The following is a 26,484-nucleotide window of genomic DNA, read 5'->3' as shown; positions in this document are numbered from 1 at the left end:
TGTTTGATGTGAGGTGAGATAAAATAGCATTTGTATTTATCTATACTTCCAAGAGTAGTTAAGTTGATAATTTCATATGTTTATAAATCTGGCCTCAGTATTTGGTGAAATTTTGAGTTTTGTCATTAGGTGTCATTGTTAATTAATTTTTCAGCAACTAGTGTAATTGCAGATAAAACAGAAACAGTTTTACAGTGATAATTAAAAACCTTTTGTGAAGATATAAACAATATAGAAAAGTCTTTTGACTGTATTAACCTGGTGATAAAATAGCTAGTGGAAAAAGCTTCCAAAGCAGCTTGTTTCCTAACCCTCACTTATGAAACTTTCAGATCAGTGTTTTATTCCTTTTGCACATTAAAAAAAAAAAAATAACTTTGATTGAATTTTTACAAAGCTTGTTAGAATGAAGTAGATATTCTAAAATTAGCCAGGTAATCAATTTGTAACAAATTGAGTTATATTTGTTTTGAAGTTTTACATTTTTTCTTCTATGAAACTTTTCTTCTTAACTTAGTTAATTTTTATGTTTTTTTTTTATGTCAATCATCTTTCTGAATAACGGACTCAATCTAATGTTTTCTTCTTTCACAAATTAAAAAATACACGATGGTCTTCTATCTTACAGTCTGGTTAATGTTGAATAGCATTAACATTTCTGTCTAAAAATAATATATCCATGATATTTACACAGAAGGCTCAAGTTCTCCTGTATTAATAAATGTATTGCTTGGCTTATAGTGGTGTTGCCACATCTCAGTAGTTACTCTGAATTACCCTTAATTTTTTAATAACTGAATTAGTTTTGTTTTAAAGTAATTATGAGAGTTAGGAGGATGTTTTGTTTGTTTTCGTTATTTGGTTTAGATTTCATTTGCCTTTCTTTACTTGTTTGTTATCTCAGGTTCTTTATGTCTGTTTAGTTGACCCGGGGAGAGACAAGTAGATGTTTGATCATAAAGTGTAAGCATTTCCTGGAGGCTGCTCAGGATCCTTCTTATTAGATGCCAGTGACTTTCTTAGACCATGGATCAGATATCTTCAGAGACTCTGTCTGTACTAGTCATTAGCCATATATGTGGCAGCCATATAGATTTTAGTATAATACGGAGTAGATTTTTAATAATAATGTGTGAAACATTTTCTTCATTAAAATACCTTCTGTTGATTAAAAGAAAAGATTTTTTTTTCCAAGATGAGTAGTGTGAAAAGAATGTCACAGCTCTCCCTCCTGTATCTTGATCCTGCTGGACTGAATTTGGTGGTCTTTGTTCTCATGCCCTGTTTAACTCATAACATTTATCAATAAGTATTTTTGTCTATAACTTAAGTTTTCTCTTAAGGTCGAAGTTAATATAGATTGTGCCTTTGGTGTTGTATCTAAAAGTTACTGCCAAACCCAAGGTCATCTGGATTTTCTCCTGTGTTATCTTCTAGGGGTTTTTATATAAAGTTTTGAATTTTACATTTAGGCCTGTAATCAGTTGTGAGTGAGTACTTGTCGGGGTGTCAGGTTGTTTGTGTGTTTGCCTGTGGGTGTCCAGTAGTTCTAGCATCATTTGTTGATAAGCAGTCTGTGCTTTCTCCAGTGAATTGTCTTTGCTCCTTTGTTAAATGCAGTTGACTGTATTTGTGTAGGTCTGTTTCTGGGCTCTCTGGTCTGTTCCGTTGATCTGTTTTCATTATTATTACACTGCCTTGATAACCTCAGCTTTCAGTAAGTCTTGAAGTCAAGTAGTATCATTCCTCCAACTTAGTTCTTCTCCTTCAGTTTTATGTTGGCTATCTCCATCTCCTTTTGAACAGAATAGTTGTTGGTATAAAATGAAAGATCAGAGAACTAAATGCTAGAATTGGATTACTATCTTATGCTTAGAACATGCTCAATAAATACTAGTTTGAAATATTGATATTGATACTTTCTCATCAGAAATTCTTATTTACTTGTTTCAAGAAGAGAGAGAAGTTGGGAGTGACTTGCTGCCGTGTTCCTGTGAGCAGACTGAGAAATGCCATTTCCTTATATTTACTGAAAGTTCAGAACATGATTTCACATTGTTTACAGAGTCTCCATGGCAAGATAAAAGCAAAAACATGAGAAAATAACAAATGGTATTTTCAGTGAAGTAAATCTTACTACCTGTACTTTGCACATTTTCCTTTCTTATTTATGTTGACATTTTATAATCAGGGCTCTCATGATGGGTAACTGATGTTCATGTTAAGATTGTACCAAACTTTAGAATTTGCAGAAGCATCCTTTTTGAAATATAAGATTAGTAAGTAAGCTTTTTTTTGTTTTTGCCAGATTTTGTAAGGGTTGAAATTAGAGCACTAATGTTTAATCTTTTAGAAGGCAATTTGTAAAACATTGTTAATGTGGTGGAAAGGAGTTATTTAGCACCATGGGACACATGGCTGTGTATGTGAAGCCAGAGACGTGTCTGTCTATTCACTGATATTTCCCCAGCACCTAGTACATTGCCTTGCACAGCGAAAGTTGAGGAATGAAAAAACTTCTTGCGGTTTGAGTGTATAGGCAGTGATCTTATATATATACCACTTTGTCTCTTCATGCAAATGTAAATTGGCCAATGTGCTTACATTCTTATTACAGTTGGTGGCCAAGGGAATAAAGAACTCTGATGTGTCTCCGCCGTCAGGGCAGCAGGAAATGGGGGGTTCCCCAACAAAGCAGCCAATGAGACCTGTTATTTCTGTGACTTCGGCTTTGAAGGAAGTGTGTATGGTAAGCTTTCTATAATTTAGAATTCCTCAAAGTCAAAGAATACTAAAGGGACTAAATTTAATTAAATTACCTAAATTCCTAATGTCTGATTAGGTTTTTCTAGGGAAAAAAATTCTTAAGATTTTCATGTATGGTTTACTGTTGAGTATTGGAGCCTCACTGCTCTTAGGTTTCACATATAAGACCACTTGATAGATAAAAATATATTAAAATGATTCCCTAATACTCTAAAAGACTCTTGAACATATAGAAATGTGTGAAAAATAATGCAAAAAAGCACTTTTACTCCCTGGCAGTCAAAATTAGCAGAAGTTCATTTCTTGGTATAGCAAATGTTAGAGGACTCAGCATAATTTCACTTAATTAATCAGTTATTTCTGTAAGCTTCTACTTTTGAATCTCTATCATGCCATATGGAGTATAAAACAAAGAACTGTGGGCAGGTAAAAAGTTTAAACTTGGAAGTACATATCAGGTATCCATCAGGATGAAATGGGAAGCACTCTATTCTGAAGTTGAGGGAAAGGGACTCCTGATGTGGGATTCTAGCCTGGAACTCAGCAGGCCAAGGAACAGTCTCCTGAGTCATGTTACACATTAACCTGATTCTTTCCTTTCCTGGTTGTTGAAGTCTATGCCTATTATTTGTTGAATTTCATTCAGTTTTGGCAGACAGCACTGATATTATTGGCACACCAATATTCTAAAACTTCTGTGTTTATCTTGGAAATAAGATTATGTAGGAAGTACCAGTCTTGGTTAACTCTCAAGAACTTCCTGTAGGAAAGCACTGTTGCTCAGCAGGGTTCATCTCCTCTCCTCTCTGGTAACGACTGTGTGCTGCACTCTTCACTCCACCCCTCAGATGCCAGGTGTGGGCCCTGCCTGGTCCCAGTCTCACCCCATGTAGCTGCTCACCTCTCTGGTTGTAGCGACTGCTAATTCCTGCCACTTCACTGGGTAAAATGCTCTTTGTCTGATTTACAGGTATAACTCTGAAACTGACCACTATTTAATAAAATTTGAGGTAATCCATGTAACCAAATGCTTTTCCTTTATGGGTTTTCTTGGTAAATATCACTTCCTTAAAACTTTGAGAACTGCTTTTCCTTACCCTGAGTCTTCCAGGTACCTTTGATTTCATGGTTTCTGTAACTACTAATTTCTTTTTTTATGTATTTCATATATTAGTTGGTCTAATTACTTTGATTATACTAATCAGAAAACAAAATTTATTTTAGCATTAGCACAAAGTACATAGGACTCTTTACTGTTACTCTTTGCTTAGGGAGAAAAGCCAGTTCTCAATTATGTTTAGTAACTCCGGGAGTTGGTGATGGACAGGGAGGCCTAGCGTGCTGCGATTCATGGGGTCGCAAAGAGTCGGACACAACTGAGCGAGTGAACTGAACTGAACTGAACTGAATGGCTTAATAACAATATATGTACCTGAGACATAAAGACAGCTTACAGACAACACACACTCTCTTGATTATTCATCTGTCAAAACATCCCTAATTCTAATTGAGTATAAAAATAAATTTTTTAAAAATTTCTGCCATATATTTATATTTATCAAAAATCAGGTGCCAAAGTGGAACACGATATAGTTAAATAAGAAGAAGGGGATATAGTTAAATATCTGATCTAGTAACCCAGAAATGTGACAATAATTGAGAATTGGCCATTCTAGCATATATCACAGCTATTAGATGATAATAAGTAATTATTTCTCATTGCTGATAATGAAGGAAGCTATGTTAACATTTTACAGGAATAAAAAAACAAGGAGCATGGAATGCTAATGAAAAACAAAAAGTAAAAATACCAAAAATTTTAAGGTATGCTTTAAAATAACATTATTTCTTACTCTGTGTTTAAAGGACCAAAGTCTAACTGATGCCCAAGAAACCTCAGAAGAAACGCAGAAGAGTAACAGTGCTGTTTCAGTAGGTACAGTTTTCAAATTTCCTGTCAATCATTCCACTTAATCATACACTATTAAAATACAACATTTTAACTGTTTCAGAGTAAACGAGAAATACTACGTAGATTAAATCAAAATCTTAAAGTTCAAGAAGATGAAAAGGGAAGGCAGAGTCGTCGTGAAACGGGTACAGTAACTGTTCATGAAGATGCCAAAGAGCTGGAAAAAGAAAAGTCAGTTTCATCAGATCGAAAAAAATGGGAGACAGGAGGCCAGCTTGTGCTTCCTGTGGACGAACTGGCCCTGGACGCTTCCTTCTCTGTGACAGAAAGTGCGTATGAGTGTGCCCAGGTGCCATCTGGTCCACCCAGGCCCCCGTGTGGCCAGACACTGAGGACGCCCCACGTAGAGGGGCTGAGAGCCTGGAGGGGGTTCTGTAATATGTGAGACATGGAGAAAACCATTCGCTTCAACGTGGGAGGGCTTTCACCTTTTTTTTTTTTAAACACCCTTTTCAGCTTTCTCTTTTTAAACATTTTATTTATTTTTGATTGCACTGGATCTTTGTTGCTTTGCTTCTCTAGTTGCAGCAAGCAGAGGCTGCTCTCTTGGTGTGGTGTGCAGGCTTCTCAGTGCAGTGGCTTCTCTTGTGGAGCACAGACTCTGGGTGCACAGGCTTACAGGCAGTTGCAGTACATGAGCTCTAGAGTGCAGGCTCAGTAGTTGTGGCACACAGGTTTAATTGTTCCGAGACATGGGGAATCTTCCAGGAGACCCATGTCTCCTGCATTGGCAGGTGGATTCTTATCCACTGTGCCAGCAGGGAAATCCCACGAGAGGATTTTTCCCAACGATCTGTGATGTGAAAGCAAGAACGAATGGCACGCATGTAACCTGTGTTACTCCAGCCCTTCCTCCCACCTTAGAGTCACCTGTTACCAGGAGTAATTCTTGGTGAGAATCAGAAGAGTGCACTTGGGCAGAATCTGGGAAGGTCGGGGCGGTATTGAGCAGGCCTGTGGAGAGTCTCATAGGCCATCCCTTTCTTTGCTTAGCGAGGATTCCTGAGCCCCTGCCCTTGTCTCACGTTGTCCCGGCCCTGGAGTGCAGCAGGGAACTGATGAGACACATGCTGGTGGGGGTTCGCTTTTTAGGTGGCTGATCTGATCACCGCCTGAGTGCTGTTTTATGTGGTTTTTTTGATGGGCCATTTTGGTAGAATTCTTTCTTTTTAATACCCTGAAGCAAAGTTCACAGACTCCACAGCAGGCAGTTATGTATTGAGTCCTACTGTCTCACACAGACACACACACAGGCTTGTAAGGGCTTCATGGGAAGTCTACGAGTATGTCAGAGGAATAACTTTGAAAAGCAAATGAGGATGCATCAGGGAAGGAAAATTGAGAGTGTGATATGAATTTAAAGGGAAGAGAGGAGGAGGGCAAGATAAGGGCTAGAAAATCTGCACGGTGTTTGTCAGAGGAGGCCTTGTGACCTTGGTGAAAGCAGTGTCGCTAGAGGTCAGGGGGCAGAAGTAGAATCTGGGGATTAAGGAGTGAGTAAAAGGTGAGGGAGGAGCACCTTCTGGAAGCTGAGCTGTGAGGGCAAGGGAGGGATGCAGTGCCCCCTGGTGGAACCTTACAGAAAAGAGCCTGAGAGTCAAAGTACAGCCTGCCATGCTTCTCAGTACCTGATTGACCTTGGTTTCAGGGAGCATGAAAATCCAGTGTCCTTTCCCATGCCTGAGCCAGGCTCCCTGTGGTTTTCATGCCACTTGCTTTGTCCTGTCTGCCTCCTCACCGCTCACTTCGTGTCACTGGAGTCTAGCCACTTTACTTCACGGCCCTCCTCCCCTCTTTTCTTAAGTCATTTGCATGGTGGCCTCCTTGTTTCTTTCCTCACCCTGTTGTTCAGCCTTCCCCCATTTCTGAATTCCTCCATGAGCTCTTCACAGTGTTGTCTGTGTACAACCCTGGTCCCCACCTTCCATCCCTCACCCCCTTCACCTGACTTCCAGCCCCTCAGCCCCATTCAGATTGCTTTGTCACCTCTATCAGATACCATGTGGCTGTAAGTTATGGGTCTCTTCAGTGTTCTTTGATCTTTTTAACCATCCTTTTAAAAATCGTTTCTTACTGGTAATCATTTTGCCTAAACAAAACCGAATATTGTCTGATAACTTGCAAGTATTTACTTTCATGGACGGGTACACAAAAATATGTATCATGTATTTGGTCACCGTTGAAAGTTGGTATCACTTACATACCCCATAATATTTGAGAGTATATCCTGTCTATTACTGCTGGGTACCTATATGCTTCATGTATTAATTATTACCAAATGTTCTGAAGACTCAAACTTCAGTAGGTGATCTTCTCTGTTTTGCTTTGCAAAATTTTATTCAAAAGGTTAACCCCAAATTATTATTGTCAAATAGGAAGTGTCAGTTGCTTACTTAGGTTAAAGAAGATAAAACAAATTTTCTTAGAGTAGTTTTCTCTACTTTTAATCCATATCACGTTTGTCTTAGGATTTTTTTTTCTATTCTCTGCAATTTATAGAAACAAAATATTAACATATTTTATCTATTTTTGTACTATCCCAAATTATTCTTAAATTTTTTTTTCTCAAGTAAAAATGTTATAGAAACATAACTTACATTTTTTCCATTTTTATATTTCCTAAAACTAGAATCTGCCTTTAATGCAATGTTGTTATTAGATTCTATCACTGAAATTTTTTATATCTTTTTATTTTAGAACATACAGTGGGAGAGGTTATTAAATTAGATCCTAGTGGATCTCCAAGAAAAGTCTGGGGGAAAAGTCCTACAGATTCTGTTCTGAGGATACTTGGAGAAGCTGAACTACAACTTCAGACAGAACTACTGGAAAACACATCTATTAGAAATGGTGAGCAGAGAAGCTATTTTTTTTTATATTAGAAATAATGTTAAAAACATACTTAGTTACCATTTTGTGTATGTGATGCCTGAACACTTAAGATTTACTCTCTTAGCAGCTGTACATTTAGTGGTAACTGTAATTAACCACGCTGTGTGTTAGAGCTCTAGAAATTTATGCATAAACATAAATGTAAACAGCTGAAGGCTTGTACCCCTTAGAGACATCTCCCTGTTTCTCCCACCTCTGAGGCCCTGGCAACCACTGTTCCAGTTTCTGTGAGTTCGGCTTTTTAGATTCCATTTATATATATCATACAGTGTTTATCTTTTTGTGTCTGACTTATTTGTAACATTTAGAATAATATCTTCCATGGATTTCCTTCATTCTTAAGGGTGAATACTATTCCATTGTGTGTGTGTGTGTGTATATATATATACACACACATCCCCCATTTTCTTTATCTATTTGTTCGTGTACACTCAGTTTCTTTCCATGTCTTGGCTACTGTGAATAGTTCTCCAGTGAATGTAGGAGTGCAGATATCCCTTCAAGATTCAGATTTAATTTTCTTTCAAGAAATACTCGGAAATGGAATTGCTGTATAGTTCTGTTTTCATGTTTGAAGAACCTCAGTACTGTTCTCCAGAGGGGCTACACCAGTTCACATTCCCGCTAACAGTGCACAACGGTTCCCATTTCTTCACATCCCCACCAGTATTTGTCGTCTCTCCTTTTCTCCTTTTTTTTTGTAATAGCTATGGTAACAAGAATGAAATGATCTCTCATTGTGATTTTGATTTGCATTTCCCTGATTATTAGTGATATTGAGCTTCTCTTTATATATCTGTTGGCCATTTGTATGTCTTTGGAGAAATGTCTATTCAGTTCCTTTACTTTTTAAAACAAATTTAATTTTTATTGAAGTATAGATTTACAGTGTTGTGGAAGTTTCAGGTGTACAGCAAAGTGCTTCAGTTATATATATATACAGAAAACCACTCTTTTCTAGATTCCTTTCCCATATAGATCTTTACAGAATATTGATAGAGCTCCCTGTGCTATACAGTAGGTCCTTGTTAATTATTCTTTGCCCACTTAAAAATTGCTATCATTAATTAATAATGGTAAAAAATTTAATATGCCAGATTTTTTTTGCTGTTGAGTTGTATGAGTTCCTTAAATATTTTATGTTAAACTCTTATCACATATATAGTATACAAATAGTTTTTATTATTCTGTAGATTCCCTTTTTATTTTATTGGTTTTTCCTTTGCTGTGCAGAAGCTTTTTACTCTGATGTAGTCTCGCTTTTTGTTTTTCTTTTTTTTTCCTTCTGTTGCTCATGCTTTCGTGTGTTATCCAAAAATTTCTTAGTAAGATGTATACAATCTTTTTTTGAAGTGCCTAGTCAAGCGTGTTGCTTATTTTTCCATTACGTTGGTTTTCCTTTGGTTGGTTACATGTGTAGATTATATCATCAATAGTTGGAAATAGTTTTTTTGTCCAGTATTTATTTGATCATTTCTTTTTCTTCTCATTGCATTTGAAAGCCTGTAGACCAGTCTTCAGTCCTCATGGTGCTTGTTCCTGGTTTTAATAGATACTTTTTTATAGCAGAAGAGTCAGACTGAACAGATCACAGGTGTGACCTCTGCCACTGTCAGACTGTTGATGAGGCTTGGTGAAGGGAAAATGTTCCAAAGCATGAGCAACACTGTAGTTTTGTTCTTGTTGACTAGGAAGAAGTAAGGTAAAACAGCTCACAGATACCTGTTCACAACTTTGTTCCCTAAGGGGGTTAACTGAACCAGGCAGCTCCTGCTGGTCCAGGGTTACAGATGGACTGTGGGCAGCAAAGAGGGCCCGCCTGACTTTAGTGATGATGAACTAAGCAGAGACAGTGAGCAAGGCTCTCTGCTTTTCCCCACCTACTTCAGTCACGTGTGCTCAAACATGGCAGACAGAAGATGGAATTGTTTGCTGGAAATACAGTGGGTTGAGGACCTTTGGAGGAGAATGTTTTAAATGATGGACTCTTGCTTAAATTTTAATGGGGAAGGTAAGGAGAGTATCTGTGGTAGGTTCAGTGGGTTGTGAGTCCTGGTCGGGTTTGGGTGGGGTAGCAGAGGGTGATGAGTGGGAATACAGGATGTTAGGGGTTAGGAGGTGGGACAGTTAACTTTGAACATTCTGAGGAGCTGTGTTTAGTGACAGGATCTCTAAGATGTGAACATGGAGTGACTGAGGTGAGGGGAAGAAAGCATCATGGGGATGAATTGACCAGCCCAGATCCAGGAGGCTTGTTCAAGGTGTAGACATAAATCTAGCAGGTTAGCTAAGACAGAGCCCGGGTGGGAGCTCCCAGCAGTGAACTGGAGAGCAGCATCTCCAAGGAGTGGATGTGGCTGACTTGGGTGTCTTCCAGTCATTGCAGTGAGCTGTTCGGGCAAATCCATGCTCTCCAGACAGCAGTGAAAAGGATGGAAAGTTTCTGAGCATTTGCCACAAAAACACAAAAACTTGAGTTCATAATTTTAAAGATAGCACCCTGATATATATATACACATATGTATGTGTGTATGTAATTCTGACATTTCTGTATAGATGTAAAAGTTTCACCCAAAGGAAGAGGCAAATAAACCATGTTAACCACCTTAGAAATTTATTTTTATTTTTAAATTTTTTCACCACTTGGTATTTGTGGCTTTATTATCAAGTAACTGTATTATTTTGTAACTATTGTCAAGCTTCAGTATGTTTCAAATAACTAAATGCTGCAACTGAGACATTAAAAATGCAAACTAACTTACCAAAATAATTGTATTCTGAGTATTATATATAATATTATACATTTTATATTATATAAAGGGTTTTTATACAAAAAGTTAAGGTTTGTTTATGATCATTGAAAATCTGAAATACATTTGAACAAAGCATTCCTATGCATACATATGTAATCACTCAACAAAACCATATATGAGTGGTTTTGAAAAATAAAATTACATTCATACAACAAAGGTGAAATATTTTTATTAATTTGACAGTATTATTAAAAGCTACATACATATGAATGATATGACTTCATTCTGTATATTTGCAGATTTTAAGAAATAAATTTTATTTTAAGAAATTTGTATAGTTCATAATCATTAAAATGTCTATCCACAGGCATAATGTAGACCCAGTCCCAGTGAATAGAAGAGTTTTGATGGTCAGTCATATCATCTGTGTATGACACCATAATTTTAGAAAAATATCCTATTCAGTTGTACAGTTTGATACATCTTCATAGCTCTGCTTGTCATCAGTAATTACAGATGAGGTACAGAGCTTAGAGGAGAATGTACAGAGAACTAGGTACTCAGGAAAGAGTATCACTGGTTTCTCAAGTGGAGAATACCATAAACACCCAGACACAGTAAATTAGTCATTAAACTAAGTGTCAGTCCTTCACAAAGGTTCGTACACTGTTGTGTCATACACATAGCTTTGATGCTGAAACGTCTTAAGTTCAAAAACTGAATGAGAGCTGTGATTTTTAAGTAAAGTCAAACATTTTTCTAACTGATCTGAAAAACCTGAAAAACAGTATCTTTATAACAAAAATGCCTTCGAATTTAAATTTAATTTGACTATCATGTGCCTTAATCATTTATTAATTTCTAGTACATAACAGAACTTAACTAGTAGTTACCTGCTGTGAGAGTGAACTTTGTTCTAAATGCTATTGCAGATAAAAGTCAAGTCAGTGTGAGAACATAGCATGATTTTTCATTTTTGTTGTTTCAGAGATTTCTCCTGAAAGCGAGAATTTCAAATCCTTACTTACTGAAGAAGAAAAAGTAAAATGTATTCCACTTGAAATGAACCCACCAGCTACTCTTGATTCTTCTGTTGAGACAAACAGTCCAAACATTAGTGAAGCATCTCCACAGACAGCATTGAAACCAGAAGGAGATTTGGAGGGTATGTTTTCATGGGGCAAAAGATTTATTTGGTTTAATAATACTTCATTGTCTTCCTTATAAACAAACCTTCAGAATATTTGTTTATGTTTGGGTGATTCATCTCAAATTAGGTTCACTATTTTTCCAGTACCGGGTCTTTTTTTATCACCACATTGCAAATCACCCCAAAACGTAGTGTTAGAACAACATCCATTTTACTCTGTCTCCCAGTTTTAGAACAACAGCCAATTTTACTCTGTCTCCTCATTTTGTGTGTTGGGAATTGAGTCAAGCCCTGGCTCACCGCCATACTTTTCTAGTGCATGTGCTGTCATCTCTGTGATGACCTGGTCTCGTGGGTCCAAGAGGGCTTAACTGGTGTCCTGACTGGTACAGCTGAAAGATGGTGAGGCCTGCCCCTTCCTCTTCATACAGCCTCCAGGCCTTTCTCTGTACTCTGTCCAACAGGGTGGTCTGATGTCTTCCATGGCTCACAGGTACACAGGCAGAAGCTGCTTATACTCGTAGAAGCTAGTCTCCAAACTGGCACAGGGTTGCTTCTGCTGTACTTCATTGGTCAAAGTAGTTACAAACAAGCCTGGATTAAGAGGGAGGGGAAACAGACACCTCTCAAGGGTAAAAGGGTTAAATGTTTTGTTGTTGTTGAGTCATTTAGCCATATCCAACTCTTTGCAACTCCACGGACTGCAGCATGCCAGGCTTCACTGTCCTTCACCATCTCCCAGAGTTTGCTCAAACTTCTGTCAGTTGAGTCAGTGATACTATCTCATCTTCTGTTGTCCCCTTCTCCTGCCTTCAGTCTTTCCCAGCATCACAGTCTTTTCCAGTGAGTCGGCTCTTCATACCAGCTGGCGAAAGTATTGGAGCTTCAGCATCAGTCCTTCCAATAGATTATTCAGGGTTGATTTCCTTTAGGGTTGACTGGTTTGATCTCCTTTCAGTCCAATAGACTGTCAAGAGTCTTTGTTTTTGTAGCCATCTTTAATGTTAATGTCTGCCCTTTTACCAAACTTATTTACATCCCCTCACATGCAGAATACACTGACTCTTCATAGCCACATCTTATTATGACATTGGCTCAGATGTTGTCCTCAAGGTCAAGTCTGTGTTTAAATGAGGTTCTTTGGGTGCAGTTCTTTGAATACATTTACTTTCAATCTGAAGACCTAGAGAGTTCTTTTCACTTGCTTTTTCACTCATAAATCTAACAGTGATGAAGAGGATGTGAGACTCCTTGTCAAAAATAGGGAAGGTACAAGATTGTGGGTACATAGAAATGGGATCCCACCAGGAGTAGCTTGGCTGGCTTGCTTCCCTCCCACCAAACATTGGTACCCTCAAAGGCTCTTCTGTTGGGCTATATCTTTCCTTTCAATCACGCTGGGGAGTGCTTCTGCAAGTATTAATGATTTTGTAAATTTTGTATGAATGTTACTGACATTTAGTGAAAAACCACTGGGGTTTTTGGTTTGGGGTTTTTTTTTTTTTCAGACTGTGCCCTCTACCTGCAGTTTCTGTGAGGAAGGCAATTGAGATGCTCAGCAATCTTCTTGTCCAACAGCAAGAGTCAGAAAGACAGACCTTTAAATCCTCTGTGCCCCAGCAGAAGGTCTTACGGCCTTCTGTTTTTGACCTCTGTCTTTGCCCTGAGACCATGCCCTGAGACCTCAGGCATACTTTGCCTGAGGTTAGTGTCTATTTGGAGGCATCTTTTCCCTTGAGAAACTTCCTCTTCTGAGTTCTCATCATGAGCTAAACTGATCTTTCTTCAACTCACCTTTTTCTCCTTGTAGTTTATAAGTGGCTGCCTTAGGAATCTCACTGGCACTGTAAATGGTCTACTCAGATAGCTCCTTAGCTCGGTCACTGAATCTCTTAGGTGCATTTTCTTTCATCTTTTTTCATGTCACAGGGCCACTTTCTGCCACCAGGTCACAAGAATGCCCTTTCCTCCAGCCTCCAGTAACCGCCTTTCATGGGCCAGGCTCTCACCACAGCCTCCTTGAAACCTTTCAGTGTCAGATGCTGGCCTGTCCCCAAACTAGTGCACATATCTAACCTTCGTTGTGTCAACACCCTATCTACAGATAGGAAATTCTGTTTCAGTTATCTCTCACTGCAAAGCAGTTTGCTTCCCAGACTTAGTGACTTAACTGTCTTGATTTATCTCACACTCTGTGGATCCAAAATCACTGCAGATGGTGACTGCAGCCATGAAATTAAAAGACGCTTACTCCTTGGAAGGAAAGTTATGACCAACCTAGATAGCATATTGAAAAGCAGAGACATTACTTTGCCAACAAAGGCTTGTCTAGTCAAGGCTATGGTTTTTCCTGTGGTCATGTATGGATGTGAGAGTTGGACTGTGAAGAAAGCTGAGCGCCAAAGAATTGATGCTTCTGAACTGTGGTGTTGGAGAAGACTCCTGAGAGTCCCTTGGACTGCAAGGAGATCCAACTAGTCCATTCTGAAGGCGATCAGCCCTGGGATTTCTTCGGAAGGAATGATGCTAAAGCTGAAACTCCAGTCCTTGGCCACCTCATGAGAAGAGTTGACTCATTGGAAAAGACTGATGCTGGGAGGGATTGGGAGAAGGGGACGACAGAGGATGAGATGGCTGGATGGCATCACTGACTCGATGGACGTGAGTTTGAGTGAACTCCGGGAGATGGTGATGGACAGGGAGGCCTGGCGTGCTTCGATTCATGGGTTCGCAAAGAGTCGGACACGACTGAGCGACTGAACTGAACTGAGCTGTGGATTAGGAACTGGGACATTCCTTCTCCTCCTCATGGCATCAACTGGTATCGCTCAGTGGTTTTGAGCCATCAGCTGCGCTTACTTGGGTGGGAGATGCTGTCACTCCACACCTGGCATCTCGGCTCAGCTGGGCCTGCGCTGCTGGGTCCCACTCCTGTGCTTTAAGTCTCAGGGCCTTGCCGTGTTGTCTCTCCAGGGTCCTTAAACTGCTTTCTTGGTGGTTTAAACTTCCAGATTCCAAAGTGGAAACTGCTGATTCTCTTAAAAGGCTGGATGTGGCCAGGCCTACAGGACTCCAGCTGTACCCCACAGGTCCAGGCAATCACACTGCTGATCCAGACTGAGGGACTTGGGACAACAGAGCCCCCTCTGGATGAGAGGAAGGCTGGACAGCTGCCACATGTGTGACCTTGTAGTCTTGTGAAATATTCTTGTTCATTAGAATCTTAGTTAATGGGTATCTTATGTCTTTTCTTAAAAAAAAAAAAAAAGAACCTGTTAGGTGTATATTTAATAATAGTGACTGTATAGCCTATTAGAGCTGGGACACTTTTTCTGCAAGAGCCATGTAGTAAATATCGTTGCCTTTGTGGGCAGTACAGTCACAAATCTAGTTTGTGGAATGAGTCACATTGATGTGGCTTAAGGTGCCAGAGAACAGTTACTCGTTTAAAAAATTTTGAGCAGGACATCCCTCCTCCAAGTGCTTACTTGTAAGGGTGACCAAAAAATCATTTGAATAAAAGATAAAAATTTTAAGAATTGGTATAATACCAATCATCTCTCTAAAACAGGACAACTAATTAGAAACTTTTAAAATAGAGAAGGAAAAAAAGGAATGGCCATGGTGGCTGAAACAAGAAGGTATTAATAATTTAGATAATTGGACAGGAAAAAGAGAAATTAACAAACGAAGAGAGAAACTCTCTTCTCATTGCTGTTAACTTTTGGGAAATATCACTCAGGTGAAAAATGAGCCACTGCCAGAGAACAGAGATAGTTCCCTGGTTATTAATTATTTGAGGGTTTAGGAAAATAGGTTTAGCATCCTAGTTATATTCGCCTTTTCACTGTGAAAGTCCAGGTAAGAGAGTTTTTTTTTTTTTTTTTTGATGATTGAACTTTCCCATCAGTTACTAATCAATCATATTATATTCTACTTTCTTTCCATATTTCAGGCCATAGATAGTGTTAATTCTATAAGTTTTTATGTCGTCTAGAAAGCAATTTGTATATTACTGAAATGTTAATGAAGAAAAACTTCTTGATAATAATGAAAAATACAGAGTACACTATATTTCTTCTGGGTATTTTTATTGCAGTGAAAATGCAAAAGGAGAAGTCTGTTATTTCAGAAACAACTAGAGTGTAAAGACAGTAAGATTAAGGATCTATAGATAAACTACTGATTTTTTGTTGCAATTACTACACTAGCCTGAAACGAGGTGTGATCATTTATAAGAGATTTACTTTGTTTTCTCTAAGTGGATTTTGCTTTGAGACCTGTTTCTTGCCCTGTTTTTGCCTTGCAGAGCCTGATGACTTGGAGGCAGAAGTGCTGCAGGAGCCAAGTGGAGCAGACAGAGATGGTGGTTTGCCCCAACCTGTTCTCGACATGTGGGTCACTGAGAGAGAAGGAGCAGAGGAGGTTGAGTACGTCACCTCTTCCCTTGCATTTCACACCTGCTCCCTTCATGTCATGCCTTTCATGGAAATACTGGAGTAACATAATATTATATTAAGTCAATTACAAAAATAGTTAATTTGGGAATAAATATCACATTCATGAGGTTCATAAATCAGCAAGTGTATAAAAATATACAGTAAAAGGTCTGTTTCCCACTTTTGTCCCCACCCAGCAAATTCCCACTCTGTCCTCTTTCCAAACATGATTAATATATACAGAAGCAAAAACGAAGATATAGTCTCCCTCACTTTTAAATGGACTTCCCTTGTGGCTTAGATGGTAAAGATCCACCTGCAATGCAAGAGACCTGGGTTTGATCCCTTGGGTTGAGAAGATCCCCTGGAGAAGAGAAAGGCTACCCACTCCAGTATTCTTGCCTGAGAATTCCACGGAGGAGCCTGGAGGGTTACAGTCCATAGGGTCACAGAGTCAGTCACGACTGAGCACCTTTCACCTTCACTTTTAAATATAGTTGTCATTATAAGGCACAGAGTTTTTTCCACCATTTTATGTCAGTAATTGGGGAATTTTTTCATATTAATACACAGAGGGCTTCCTCTTTTTTGCTACTTTAAGGCTACGTCGTGTTCCAATATATGGATATGCCATAGCTCTAATTAGTCTCCTATACTAGTTGCTATGACAGATGATGCTACAGTGGATAACCTTTAGTGAGGTTACTTTGCATGTATATAAATATAGTCGCCTCCCCTTCCCACCCAATTCAAGCTTTCATGTAAGCTCTGCACTGTTATTGGTAAGCTTATTCCTGGCTATATCATCTTGTGATTATTTTATTAATGATAACTATAAGGTGGTATATATGAAAACTTACACCTTCTTTGTGTTGTTTTGTTACCACTCTCTTATTGGTATCCTACTATTGTTCATGTAGACTTTCAGTTGAATCTTTTGTATGTTTCATATGCACAATCATATGAAAATAATGATGGCTTTCTGTCTTTCCAGTTTTTTTCACACTCATTTCTTTCTCTCCAGTTGCATCACTTAGTACATTTTATACAGTTAAATATTGGAAATAGGGTTCTCTCTCTTGTTCTTAACTTCAGTGAAATGTTTCTAATGTTAACCATCATTAGGCATGACTATAATTTCTAGCTTAAGCAGTGTCTGCTCATTTTACTGGCTAAAAAGTCTGAAATGTATTATATCAAATGACTTTTTGGCATCAGTGGAACCATTCATGAAATTGTTTTCCCTTATCTATCAGCATAATAAATTAATAGGTTACCTAATATTGAATTATCCTGCATACCTTAGTAAACTCTGCTTGGTCTTCTGTTTGCTAATTTTAATGTACTTCTGTTTGCTAATACTTAATTTTGTGATTTTTTTTTTTGCCATTAATTTTTATTGGAGTATAGTTGATTTACAATGTATTAGTTTCAGCTGTACAGCAGAGTGAATCAAATATACATATATCCACTCTTTTTCAGATTCTGTGCGCATATAGGCCATTACAGAGTATTAAGTAGAGTTCCCTGTGCTATACAGCAAGTTCTTATTTATCTATTCTGTATATAGTAGTGTGTATATGTCAATCCCAGTCTTCCAATTTATCCCCCTCCTGTATCCCCTGGTAACCATAAGTTTGTTTTCTACAATTGAGTCTTTATTTCTGTTTTATAAATAAGTTCATTTGTACCTTTTTTTTTTTTTTGAATTCCACATAGAAGCAATATCATATATTTGTCTTTCTCAGTCTGACTTACTTCACTCAGTATGACAATTTCAGGATTTTTGTATTAGTACTTGGGAGAATCCTCTTATAGTTCCCATTTGTCTGGGGAAATCACTGTCATATTTTGGTGTTCTTGTTACCTTCCTTCTTAAAATAATAATTGGAAGTTCATTCTTTTGTTCTGCTCATAACAAGGGTTGTCAGATGTTTTCTGTAAAGGGCCAGATAGTGAACTTTTTTGGCCCTGTTGACCATATGCTCTGTGATGTGGCTATCCGGTGCTGCCTTTGATCTGCAAAAGCAATCATAGGTAACACATAAACAGGTGAGTGTGGCTGTTCCAGTGCAACTTTATCTGTGAAAACAGGAGGTGGGCTGGACTTGGACATGGATACAGAGAAGCATGTGCAAGAATGTTTATTTCAGGAGAGTCACAGGAAATCATTTGAAATAGTCTGATCAGGAATAAGGAAGTGGCTCAAAACACTGTTCTAAGTGTCCTGCTGAGCTATTTCAGGTCTTAAAAGATGATGCTGTTAAAGTGCTGTACTCAGTATGCCAGCAAATTTGGAAAACTCAGCAGTGGCTGCAAGACTGGAAAAGGTCAGTTTTCATTCCAATCTCAAAGAAAGGCAATGCCAAAGAATGTTCAAACTACCGTACAATTACACTCATTTCACAAGCTAGCAAGGTAATGCTCAAAATCCTTCAAGCTAGGCTTTAACAGTACATGAACCAAAAACTTCCAGATGTACAAATTGGATTTAGAAAAGGCAGAGGAATCAGAGATCAAATTGCTAACATCTGTTGGATCATAGAAAAAGCAAGGGAATTAAAAAATCTACTTCTGCTTCATTGACAATGCTAAAGCCTTTGACAGTTTATCACAGCAAATGGTGGAAAATTCTTAAAGAGATGGGAATACCAAATCACCTTACCTGTCTCTTGAGAAAACTGTTTGCAGAACAAAAAGCAACAGTCAGAGCCAGACATGGAACAATGGACTGGTTCAAAATTGGAAGGAGTACATCAAGCCTGTATATTGTCCCCCTGCTTATTTAACTTATATGCAGAGTACCTCATGCCAGATGCCAGGTTGGATGAATCACAAGCTGGAATCAAGATTTCTGGGAGAAACAGAAAACTCAGATATGCATATAATGTCACTCTAATGGAAGAAAGTGAAGAGGAACTTAAGAGCTTCTTGATGAAAGTAAAAGAGGAGAGGGAAAAAGCTGGCTTAAAACTCAGCATTCAGAAAGCTAAGATCATGGCATCCATCATGGTAAAGATGGGGAAAAAATGGAAACGGTGACAGATTTTATTTTCTTGGGCTTCAGAATTACTGTAGATGGTGACTGCAGCCATGAAATTAAAAGACACTTGCGCCATGGAAGAAAAGCTATGGCAAACCTAGATAGCATATTAAAAAGCAGAAACATCACTTTGCTGACAAAGGTCTATCTAGACAAAACTGTGGGTTTTCCAGTAGTCATGTGCAGTTGTGAGAGTTTGACCATAAAGAAGGATGAGTGCTGAAGAATTGATGTTTTTGAACTGTGGTGCTGGAGAAAACTTTTGAGAGTCTCTTGGACTGCAAGGAGATCAAATCAGTCAATCCTAAAGGAATTCAATCCTGAGTATTCATTGGAAGGACTGATGCTGAAACTCCAATACTTTGGCCACCTGATGCAAAGAGCCGACTCATTGGAAAAGACCCTGATGCTGAGAAAGATTGAGGGCAGGAGGAGAAGGGGGCGACAGAGGATGAGATGTTTGGATGGCATCACTAATTCAGTGGACATGAGTTTGAGCAAACTCTGGGAGATGCTGAAGGACACGAAAGCCTGGTATGCTGCAGTACGTGGGGTCACAAAGAGTTGAACACGACTTAACAAAGTCACAACAACCAAGTATACTGTGTAATGGGTAGTATGCAGCACTGAAATTAAATGGAACTCCTTGTATAAATACGGAAATATGTCCAGAGTATTTGATGATATTGAATAAAAAGCATTTCCATATATTAGAACAATACTGTGATAATCCTATAAAATGTTCTTAAGTGCATATATGCTGCTAGGTCACTTCAGTCATGTCCGACTCTTCGACTCTATGCCGTCCCATAGACGGCAGTCCACCAGGCTCTGCCATCCCTGGGATTCTCCAGGCAAGAACACTGGAGTGGGTTGCCATTTCCTTCTCCAGTGCATGAAAGTGAAAAGTGAAAGTGAAGTTGCCCAGTCCTGTCCGACTTGTAGTGACCCCATGGACTGTAGCCCACCAGGCTCCTCCGTCCATGGGATTTTCCAGGCAAGAGTACTGGAGTGGGGTGCCATTGCCTTCTCAGCATATATAAATGTATATAAATTTAGGGGAAAAGTTTAATAAGATGTATATAAAACTGATAATAGTAAAAGCAACTGGGATTTTCATTGTTTGGGGAAATCCTAAAAGGAAAAAATTTTTTCATTGAGATAAATATATGAATATATTTATTTATATACATTTTATCATTTTAATAATTTTGAAGTGTACAATTTTATACTCTATGGTTCCAGTACATTTTCCTCGACCCCAGTGGAACCCTTGTACCTATAAGCACCCACTCTTCATGTTCACCTCCCCAGCTCCTGCCACCACTGATCTGTCTTCATGGATTGGCCTATTCTGGACATTTCCTATAGAATCACAGTATGTGGCTTTTTGTATCTGCCTTCTTTCAGTTAGCATACTGCTTTCAGGGCTTGTCTGTGTTATAGGATGTATCAGTTCTTCATTCCTTTTCATGAATAATATTCCTTATATGACTATAGCCTATGTTTTTATACATTGTACAGTTGATAGCATTCAGCAGATAATGATGGTCATTTCCAGGGTAGTTTCTGCCTTTTGCCTGTTTTGAATGGTGCTTCTGTAAACATTGTGTACAAGTCTTTGCACATCTTTATTGAGTTCTTTTGAGTATATATCCAGAGTGGAATTGCTGTAGCAAATGATATTTGATGTTGGGGGCCAGAGTGAGGTACTCCGCCCATGACAAAGGTCATGAGGAAGGAGGCTCGACATACGCAAAGGCGGGATCGAACCTCAGGAGTCCCCCTGGAACTCCTCGAGCATCTACCCCCATTACCAGAGCCTGCCTACTTTACTACTTTGTGCTCTTACCTACACCTCTGACTTTATGGGGGGCTGTCCCCCACCACCTCTTTCGGAGAAGGAGTTAACCTAGAGCTCCAGTCAATAAAAACTCTTGGGTGTGACAAGAGTGTTTTAACCTACAAACTCCTCTGAAGGTTCTCTAGCCTGCCTGACAGGCTCGTCGGGCCACATGTGATTGCTCACAGCCTCCCAATCGTGAGAGGCACGAGATGCTTTAAACCTTCTAAAAACAGGTTCCTTAGAAAAGTTAGAAAACTATTAGTATAAGTATAATGGGCTAATTAGAAAATGTGTTGGTGAAGGGTTTTTCATTTGTTGAGCCAATGTTTGTTGCTAAGTCTCCATATCCCCTGCCCTTACACACATTAATGAATATATAGAATTAACCTTTGATATTAATCACGTTAGACCTTAGGCTAAGTAAATTCTTTCCTTAACTAAAACCCACTACACCCTCACCCTGTAGGAATGTAACTTTATTTGGGTGGCGTCTGTTTTGAGAATAATCAGCCCTGGAGAAATAAGTGTCCTGATTGACTGACCGCTGTCACAAGGAGAGGGTCGTAAATTGTCAGCAGGCCCCCCTGGCCAGAAGATGATGTAACACCCCTAAGACCTCTGTATACATTTGTATGAAGCACCTGACTTTGATAAAAGTCAGGACTGCTGACCCCGCGTGACTTTTGTATAACATCTCAGTGTATTAAAACAGACTCTGGAAAATAAAGAATTGGGATCAGTTTCTCGAAATACTGGTCTCCCCATGTCGCTCTCTCTCTCACTCTGGTTGAGTCTCCATCTGGAGCCCGGAACCCACCATGCTTACTAATTATGCCTGGGCTTCTAAGATCCGACCGGGGAGGCCTCAGTGTGTCCTCTCCTTCGGGAGAACGGAAGGACGCCTGCGGCCTACGTAAGTGGTGCAAACTTCTTGTCTTGAAGTTTTATTGGTCTCCCGCGTAAACCAAGCTACTCAGCCTCTTTTCTCCAATGAATTTTCCTACTGAGCTATCCTCATCCTATTACTCTTTATATCTTTGATAAAATATTTAAATAAATAGGTCGCCGACGCCGTCCCTGCTTCGAATACCCTGGATCAGCCGGGGCAGGACCCCGGCAATTTTATGTTTCCCTTTCTGAGGAATCAAGCATTACATTTTGAATGAAAAAATATATTACTTGTATGATTAAAAATAAATAACTTTTTAAAATAAAAATAAGAGTTACTCAGAATTTAAAACTGGAGAAGTAAAAAATTATTTAAATTTGAAATGAACTAAATGAGTTCACATTTATGGGGCTTCCCAGGTGGTGCTAGTAGTAAAGAACCAGCCTGCCAATGCAAGAGACAGGATCGGGAAGATCTCCTGCAGGAGGAAATAGCAACCTATTCCAGTATTCTTGCCTGGAGAATCCCATGAATAGAGGAGTCTTGCAGGCTACAGTCCATGGGGTTCCAAAGAGTTGGGAGGAGAAGGGGACAACAGAGGATGAGATGGCTGGATGGCATCACCAACTTGATGGACATGAGTTTGAGTGAACTCCGGGAGTTAGTGAAGGACAGAGAGGCCTGGCATGCTGTGATTCATGGGGTCACAAAGAGTCGGACACGACTGAGCAACTGAACTGAAGTGACTCAACAGCAGAAAAAGTACTAGCAAAATTAAAATTGCCTTATAATCAAAAAAAGAAAAGCCATCCCAAGAAAAAGAAATGCAAAAGGCAAAATGGCTGTCTGAGGAGACTTTACAAGTAGCTGAGAAAAGAAGAAAAGCAAAAGGAAAAGGAGAAAAGGACAGATATACCCATCTAAATGCAGAGTTACAAAGAGAAGTAAGGAGAGAGAAGAAAGCCTTTCTAAGTGATGAATGCAAAAAAATAGAGGAAAACAATAAAATGGAAAAGGCTAGGAATCTCTTAAAGAAAATTTGAGATACCAAGGGAACATTTCATGCAAAGATGGACAGAGTAAAGGACAGAAGTGGTATGGACCTAACAGAAGCAGAAGATATTAAGAAGAGGTGGCAAGAATACACAGAACTGTACAAAAAAGGTCTTAATGACCCAGATAACCACATGGTGTTATCACTCACCTAGAGCCAAACATCCCGGAATGCGAAGTCAAGTGGGCCTTAGAAAGCATCACTACGAACAAAGCTAGTAAAGGTGACGGAATACCAGCTGAGCTATTTCAAAACCTAAAAGATGGTGCTGTTAAAGTGCCGCAGTCAATATGCCAGCACATCTGGAAAGCTCAGCAGTGGCCACAGGACTGGAGAAGGTCAGTTTTCATTCCAATCCCAAAGAAAGGCAATGCCAAAGAATGTTCAAACTACCACGGAATTGCACTCATTTTACATGCTAGCAAAGTAAAGCTGAAGATTCTCCAAGCAAGGCTTCAACAGTACGTGAACTGAGAACTTCAACTGGATTTAGAAAAGGCAGAGGAACCAGAGATCAAATTGTCAACATCTGTTGGATCATAATAAAAGCAAGAGAATTCCAGAAAAACATCTACTTCTGCTGTACGCCAGAGCCTTTGACTCTGTGGATCACAACAAACTATGGAAAATTCTTAAAGAGATGGGAATACCAGACCACCTGACCTGCCTCCTGAGAAATCTATATGCAGGTAAAGAAGCAACAGTTAGAACTGGAGATAGAACAACGGACTGGTTCAAAATTGGGAAAGGAAAGGCTGTATATTGTCACCCTGCTTATTTAACTTATCTGAGGTTTGTGACATTGTACAGGAGACAGGGATCAAGACGATTCCCATAGAAAAGAAATGCAAAAAAGCAAAATGGCTGTCTGGGGAGGCCTTACAAATAGCTGTGAAAAGAAGAGAAGCGAAAAGCAAAGGAGAAAAGCAAAGATATAAACATCTGAATGCAGAGTTCCAAAGAATAGCAAGAAGAGATAAGAAAGCCTTCTTCAGTGATCAATGCAAAGAAATAGAGGAAAACAACAGAATGGGAAAGACTAGGGATCTCTTCAAGAAAATCAGAGATACCAAAGGAACATTTCATGCAAAGATGGGCTCGATAAAGGACAGAAATGATTTGGACCTAACAGAAGCAGAAGATATTAAGAAGAGATGGCAAGAATACACAGAAAAACTATACAAAAAAGATCTTCACAACCCAGATAATCACGATGGTATGATCACTGACCTAGAGCCAGACATCCTGGAATGTGAAGTCAAGTGGGCTTTAGAAAGCATCAGTACGAACAAAGCTAGTGGAGGTGATGGAATTCCAGTTGAGCTATTTCAAATCCTGAAAGATGATGCCATGAAAGTGCTGCACTCAATATGCCAGCAAATTTGGAAAACTCAGCAGTGGCCACAGGACTGGAAAAGGTCAGTTTTCCAATCCCAAAGAAAGGCAATGCCAAAGAATACTCAAACTACCACACAATTGCACTCATCTCACACACTAGTAAAGTAATGTTCAAAATTCTCCAAGCCAGGCTTCAGCAATATGTGAACCGTGAACTTCCTGATGTTCAAGCTGGTTTTAGAAAAGGCAGAGGAACCAGAGATCAGATTGCCAACATCCGCTGGATCATAGAAAAGGCAAGAGAGTTCCAGAAAAACATCTGTTTCTGCTTTATTGACTATGCCAAAGCCTTTGACTGTGTGGATCACAATAAACTGTGGAAAATTCTGAAAGAGATGGGAATACCAGACCACCTGACCTGCCTCTTGAGAAACCTATATGCAGGTCAGGAAGCAACAGTTAGAACTGGACATGGAACAACAGACTGGTTCCAAATAGGAAAAGGAGTACGCCAAGGCTGTATATTGTCACCCTGCTTATTTAACTTCTATGCAGAGTACATCATGAGAAACGCTGGACTGGAAGAAACACAAGCTGGAATCAAGATTGCCGGGAGAAATATCAATAACCTCAGATATGCAGATGACACCACCCTTATGGCAGAAAGTGAAGAGGAACTGAAAAGCCTCTTGATGAAGGTGAAAGTGGAGAGTGAAAAAGTTGGCTTAAAGCTCAACATTCAGAAAACTAAGATCATGGCATCTGGTCCCACCACTTCATGGGAAATAGATGGGGAAACAGTGGAAACAGTGTCAGACTTTATATTTCTGGGCTTCAAAATCACTACAGATGGTGACTGCAGCCATGAAATTAAAAGACGCTTACTCCTTGGAAGGAAAGTTATGACCAACCTAGATAGCATATTCAAAAGCAGAGACATTACTTTGCCAACAAAGGTTCGTCTAGTCAAGGCTATGGTTTTTCCTGTGGTCATGTATGGATGTGAGAGTTGGACTGTGAAGAAGGCTGAGCACCGAAGAATTGATGCTTTTGAACTGGGGTGTTAGAGAAGACTCTTGAGAGTCCCTTGGACTGCAAGGAGATCCAACCAGTCCATTCTGAAGGAAGTCAGCCCTGGGATTTCTTTGGAAGGAATGATGCTTAAGCTGAAATTCCAGTACTTTGGCCACCTCATGAGAAGAGTTGACTCATTGGAAAAGACTCTGATGCTGGGAGGGATTGGGGGCAGGAGGAGAAGGGGACGACAGAGGATGAGATGGCTGCATGGCATCACTGACTCGATGGACGTGAGTCTGAGTGAACTCCGGGAGTTGGTGATGGACAGGGAGGCCTGGCGTGCTGCGATTCATGGGGTCGCAAAGAGTCGGACACGACTGAGCGACTGATCTAATCTGATCTGATCTGATAGTACATCATGCAAAATGCTGGGCTGGATGAAGCACAAGGTGGAATCAAGTTTTCCAGGAGAAATATCAATAACCTCAGATACGCAGATGACACCACCCTTATGGCAGAAAGTGAAGAGGAACTAAAGATCCTCTTGATTAAAGGGAAAGAGGAGAGTGAAAAGGCTGGCTTAAAACTCAGCATTCAGAAAACTAAGATCTTGGCATCTGGTCCCACCACTTCATGGCAAATAGATGGGGAAACAGTGGAAACAGTGAGGGACTTGGCTCTAAAATCACTGCAGATAGTGACTGCAGCCATGAAATTAAAAGACACTTGCTCCTTTGAAGCAAAGCTATGACCAACCTAGACAGCATATTAAAAAGCTGAGACATTGCTTTGCCAACAAAGTTCTGCTTAGTCAAAACTGTTGTTTTTCCAGTAGTCATATATGTATGTGAGAGTTGGACCATAAAGAAAGCTGAGTGCTGAAGAATTGATGCTTGTGAACTGTGGTGATGGAGAAGACTCTTGAGAGTCCCTTGGACTACAAGGAGACCAACCTAGTCAATCCTAAAAGAAATCAGTCCTGAATATTCATTGGAAGGACTGATGCTGAAGCTGGAACTCCAATATTTTGGCCACCTGATGCAAAGAACTAACTCATTGGAAAAGACCCTGATGCTGGGAAAGTTTGAGGGCAGGAATAGAAGGGGGTGACAGAGGATGAGATGTTTGGATGGCATCACCAACTCAGTGGACATGAGTTTGAGCAAACTCTGGAAGATGCTGAAGGACAGGCAAGCCTAATGTGCTGCAGTCCATGGGGTTACAAAGAGTCGAACATGCCTTAGCAACTAAACTGAACTATAACCAAAAGCCCAGAAATAAATTACTGGTACCTTTTGGAATATACTCTTCTCGTCTTTATAATT

General features: G+C 39.4%; 1 protein-coding gene across 5 annotated transcripts in view; it reads left to right on the top strand.

Annotated features, from left to right (window-relative positions):
- NEK1 (NIMA related kinase 1) overlaps positions 1 to 26,484 on the top strand; it is a 133,846-nt gene that overhangs the window by 87,132 nt on the left and 20,230 nt on the right. For all 5 annotated transcript variants that reach the window (XM_070794355.1, XM_070794353.1, XM_070794352.1 and 2 more), the window contains 6 exons: positions 2,618 to 2,749; positions 4,633 to 4,698; positions 4,779 to 5,007; positions 7,436 to 7,588; positions 11,372 to 11,548; positions 15,843 to 15,963. In XM_070794355.1, the coding sequence (XP_070650456.1) occupies positions 2,618 to 2,749; positions 4,633 to 4,698; positions 4,779 to 5,007; positions 7,436 to 7,588; positions 11,372 to 11,548; positions 15,843 to 15,963 (878 nt within the window). The remainder of the gene's footprint in view (positions 1 to 2,617; positions 2,750 to 4,632; positions 4,699 to 4,778; positions 5,008 to 7,435; positions 7,589 to 11,371; positions 11,549 to 15,842; positions 15,964 to 26,484) is intronic.

The sequence above is a fragment of the Bos indicus genome, chromosome 8, assembly GCF_029378745.1.
Source record: "Bos indicus isolate NIAB-ARS_2022 breed Sahiwal x Tharparkar chromosome 8, NIAB-ARS_B.indTharparkar_mat_pri_1.0, whole genome shotgun sequence".
In the NCBI taxonomy this organism is placed as follows: Eukaryota; Metazoa; Chordata; class Mammalia; order Artiodactyla; family Bovidae; genus Bos; species Bos indicus.
The sequence above is the reverse complement of the archived record's forward strand: the minus strand, read 5'-3'. Positions and strand labels throughout refer to the sequence as shown.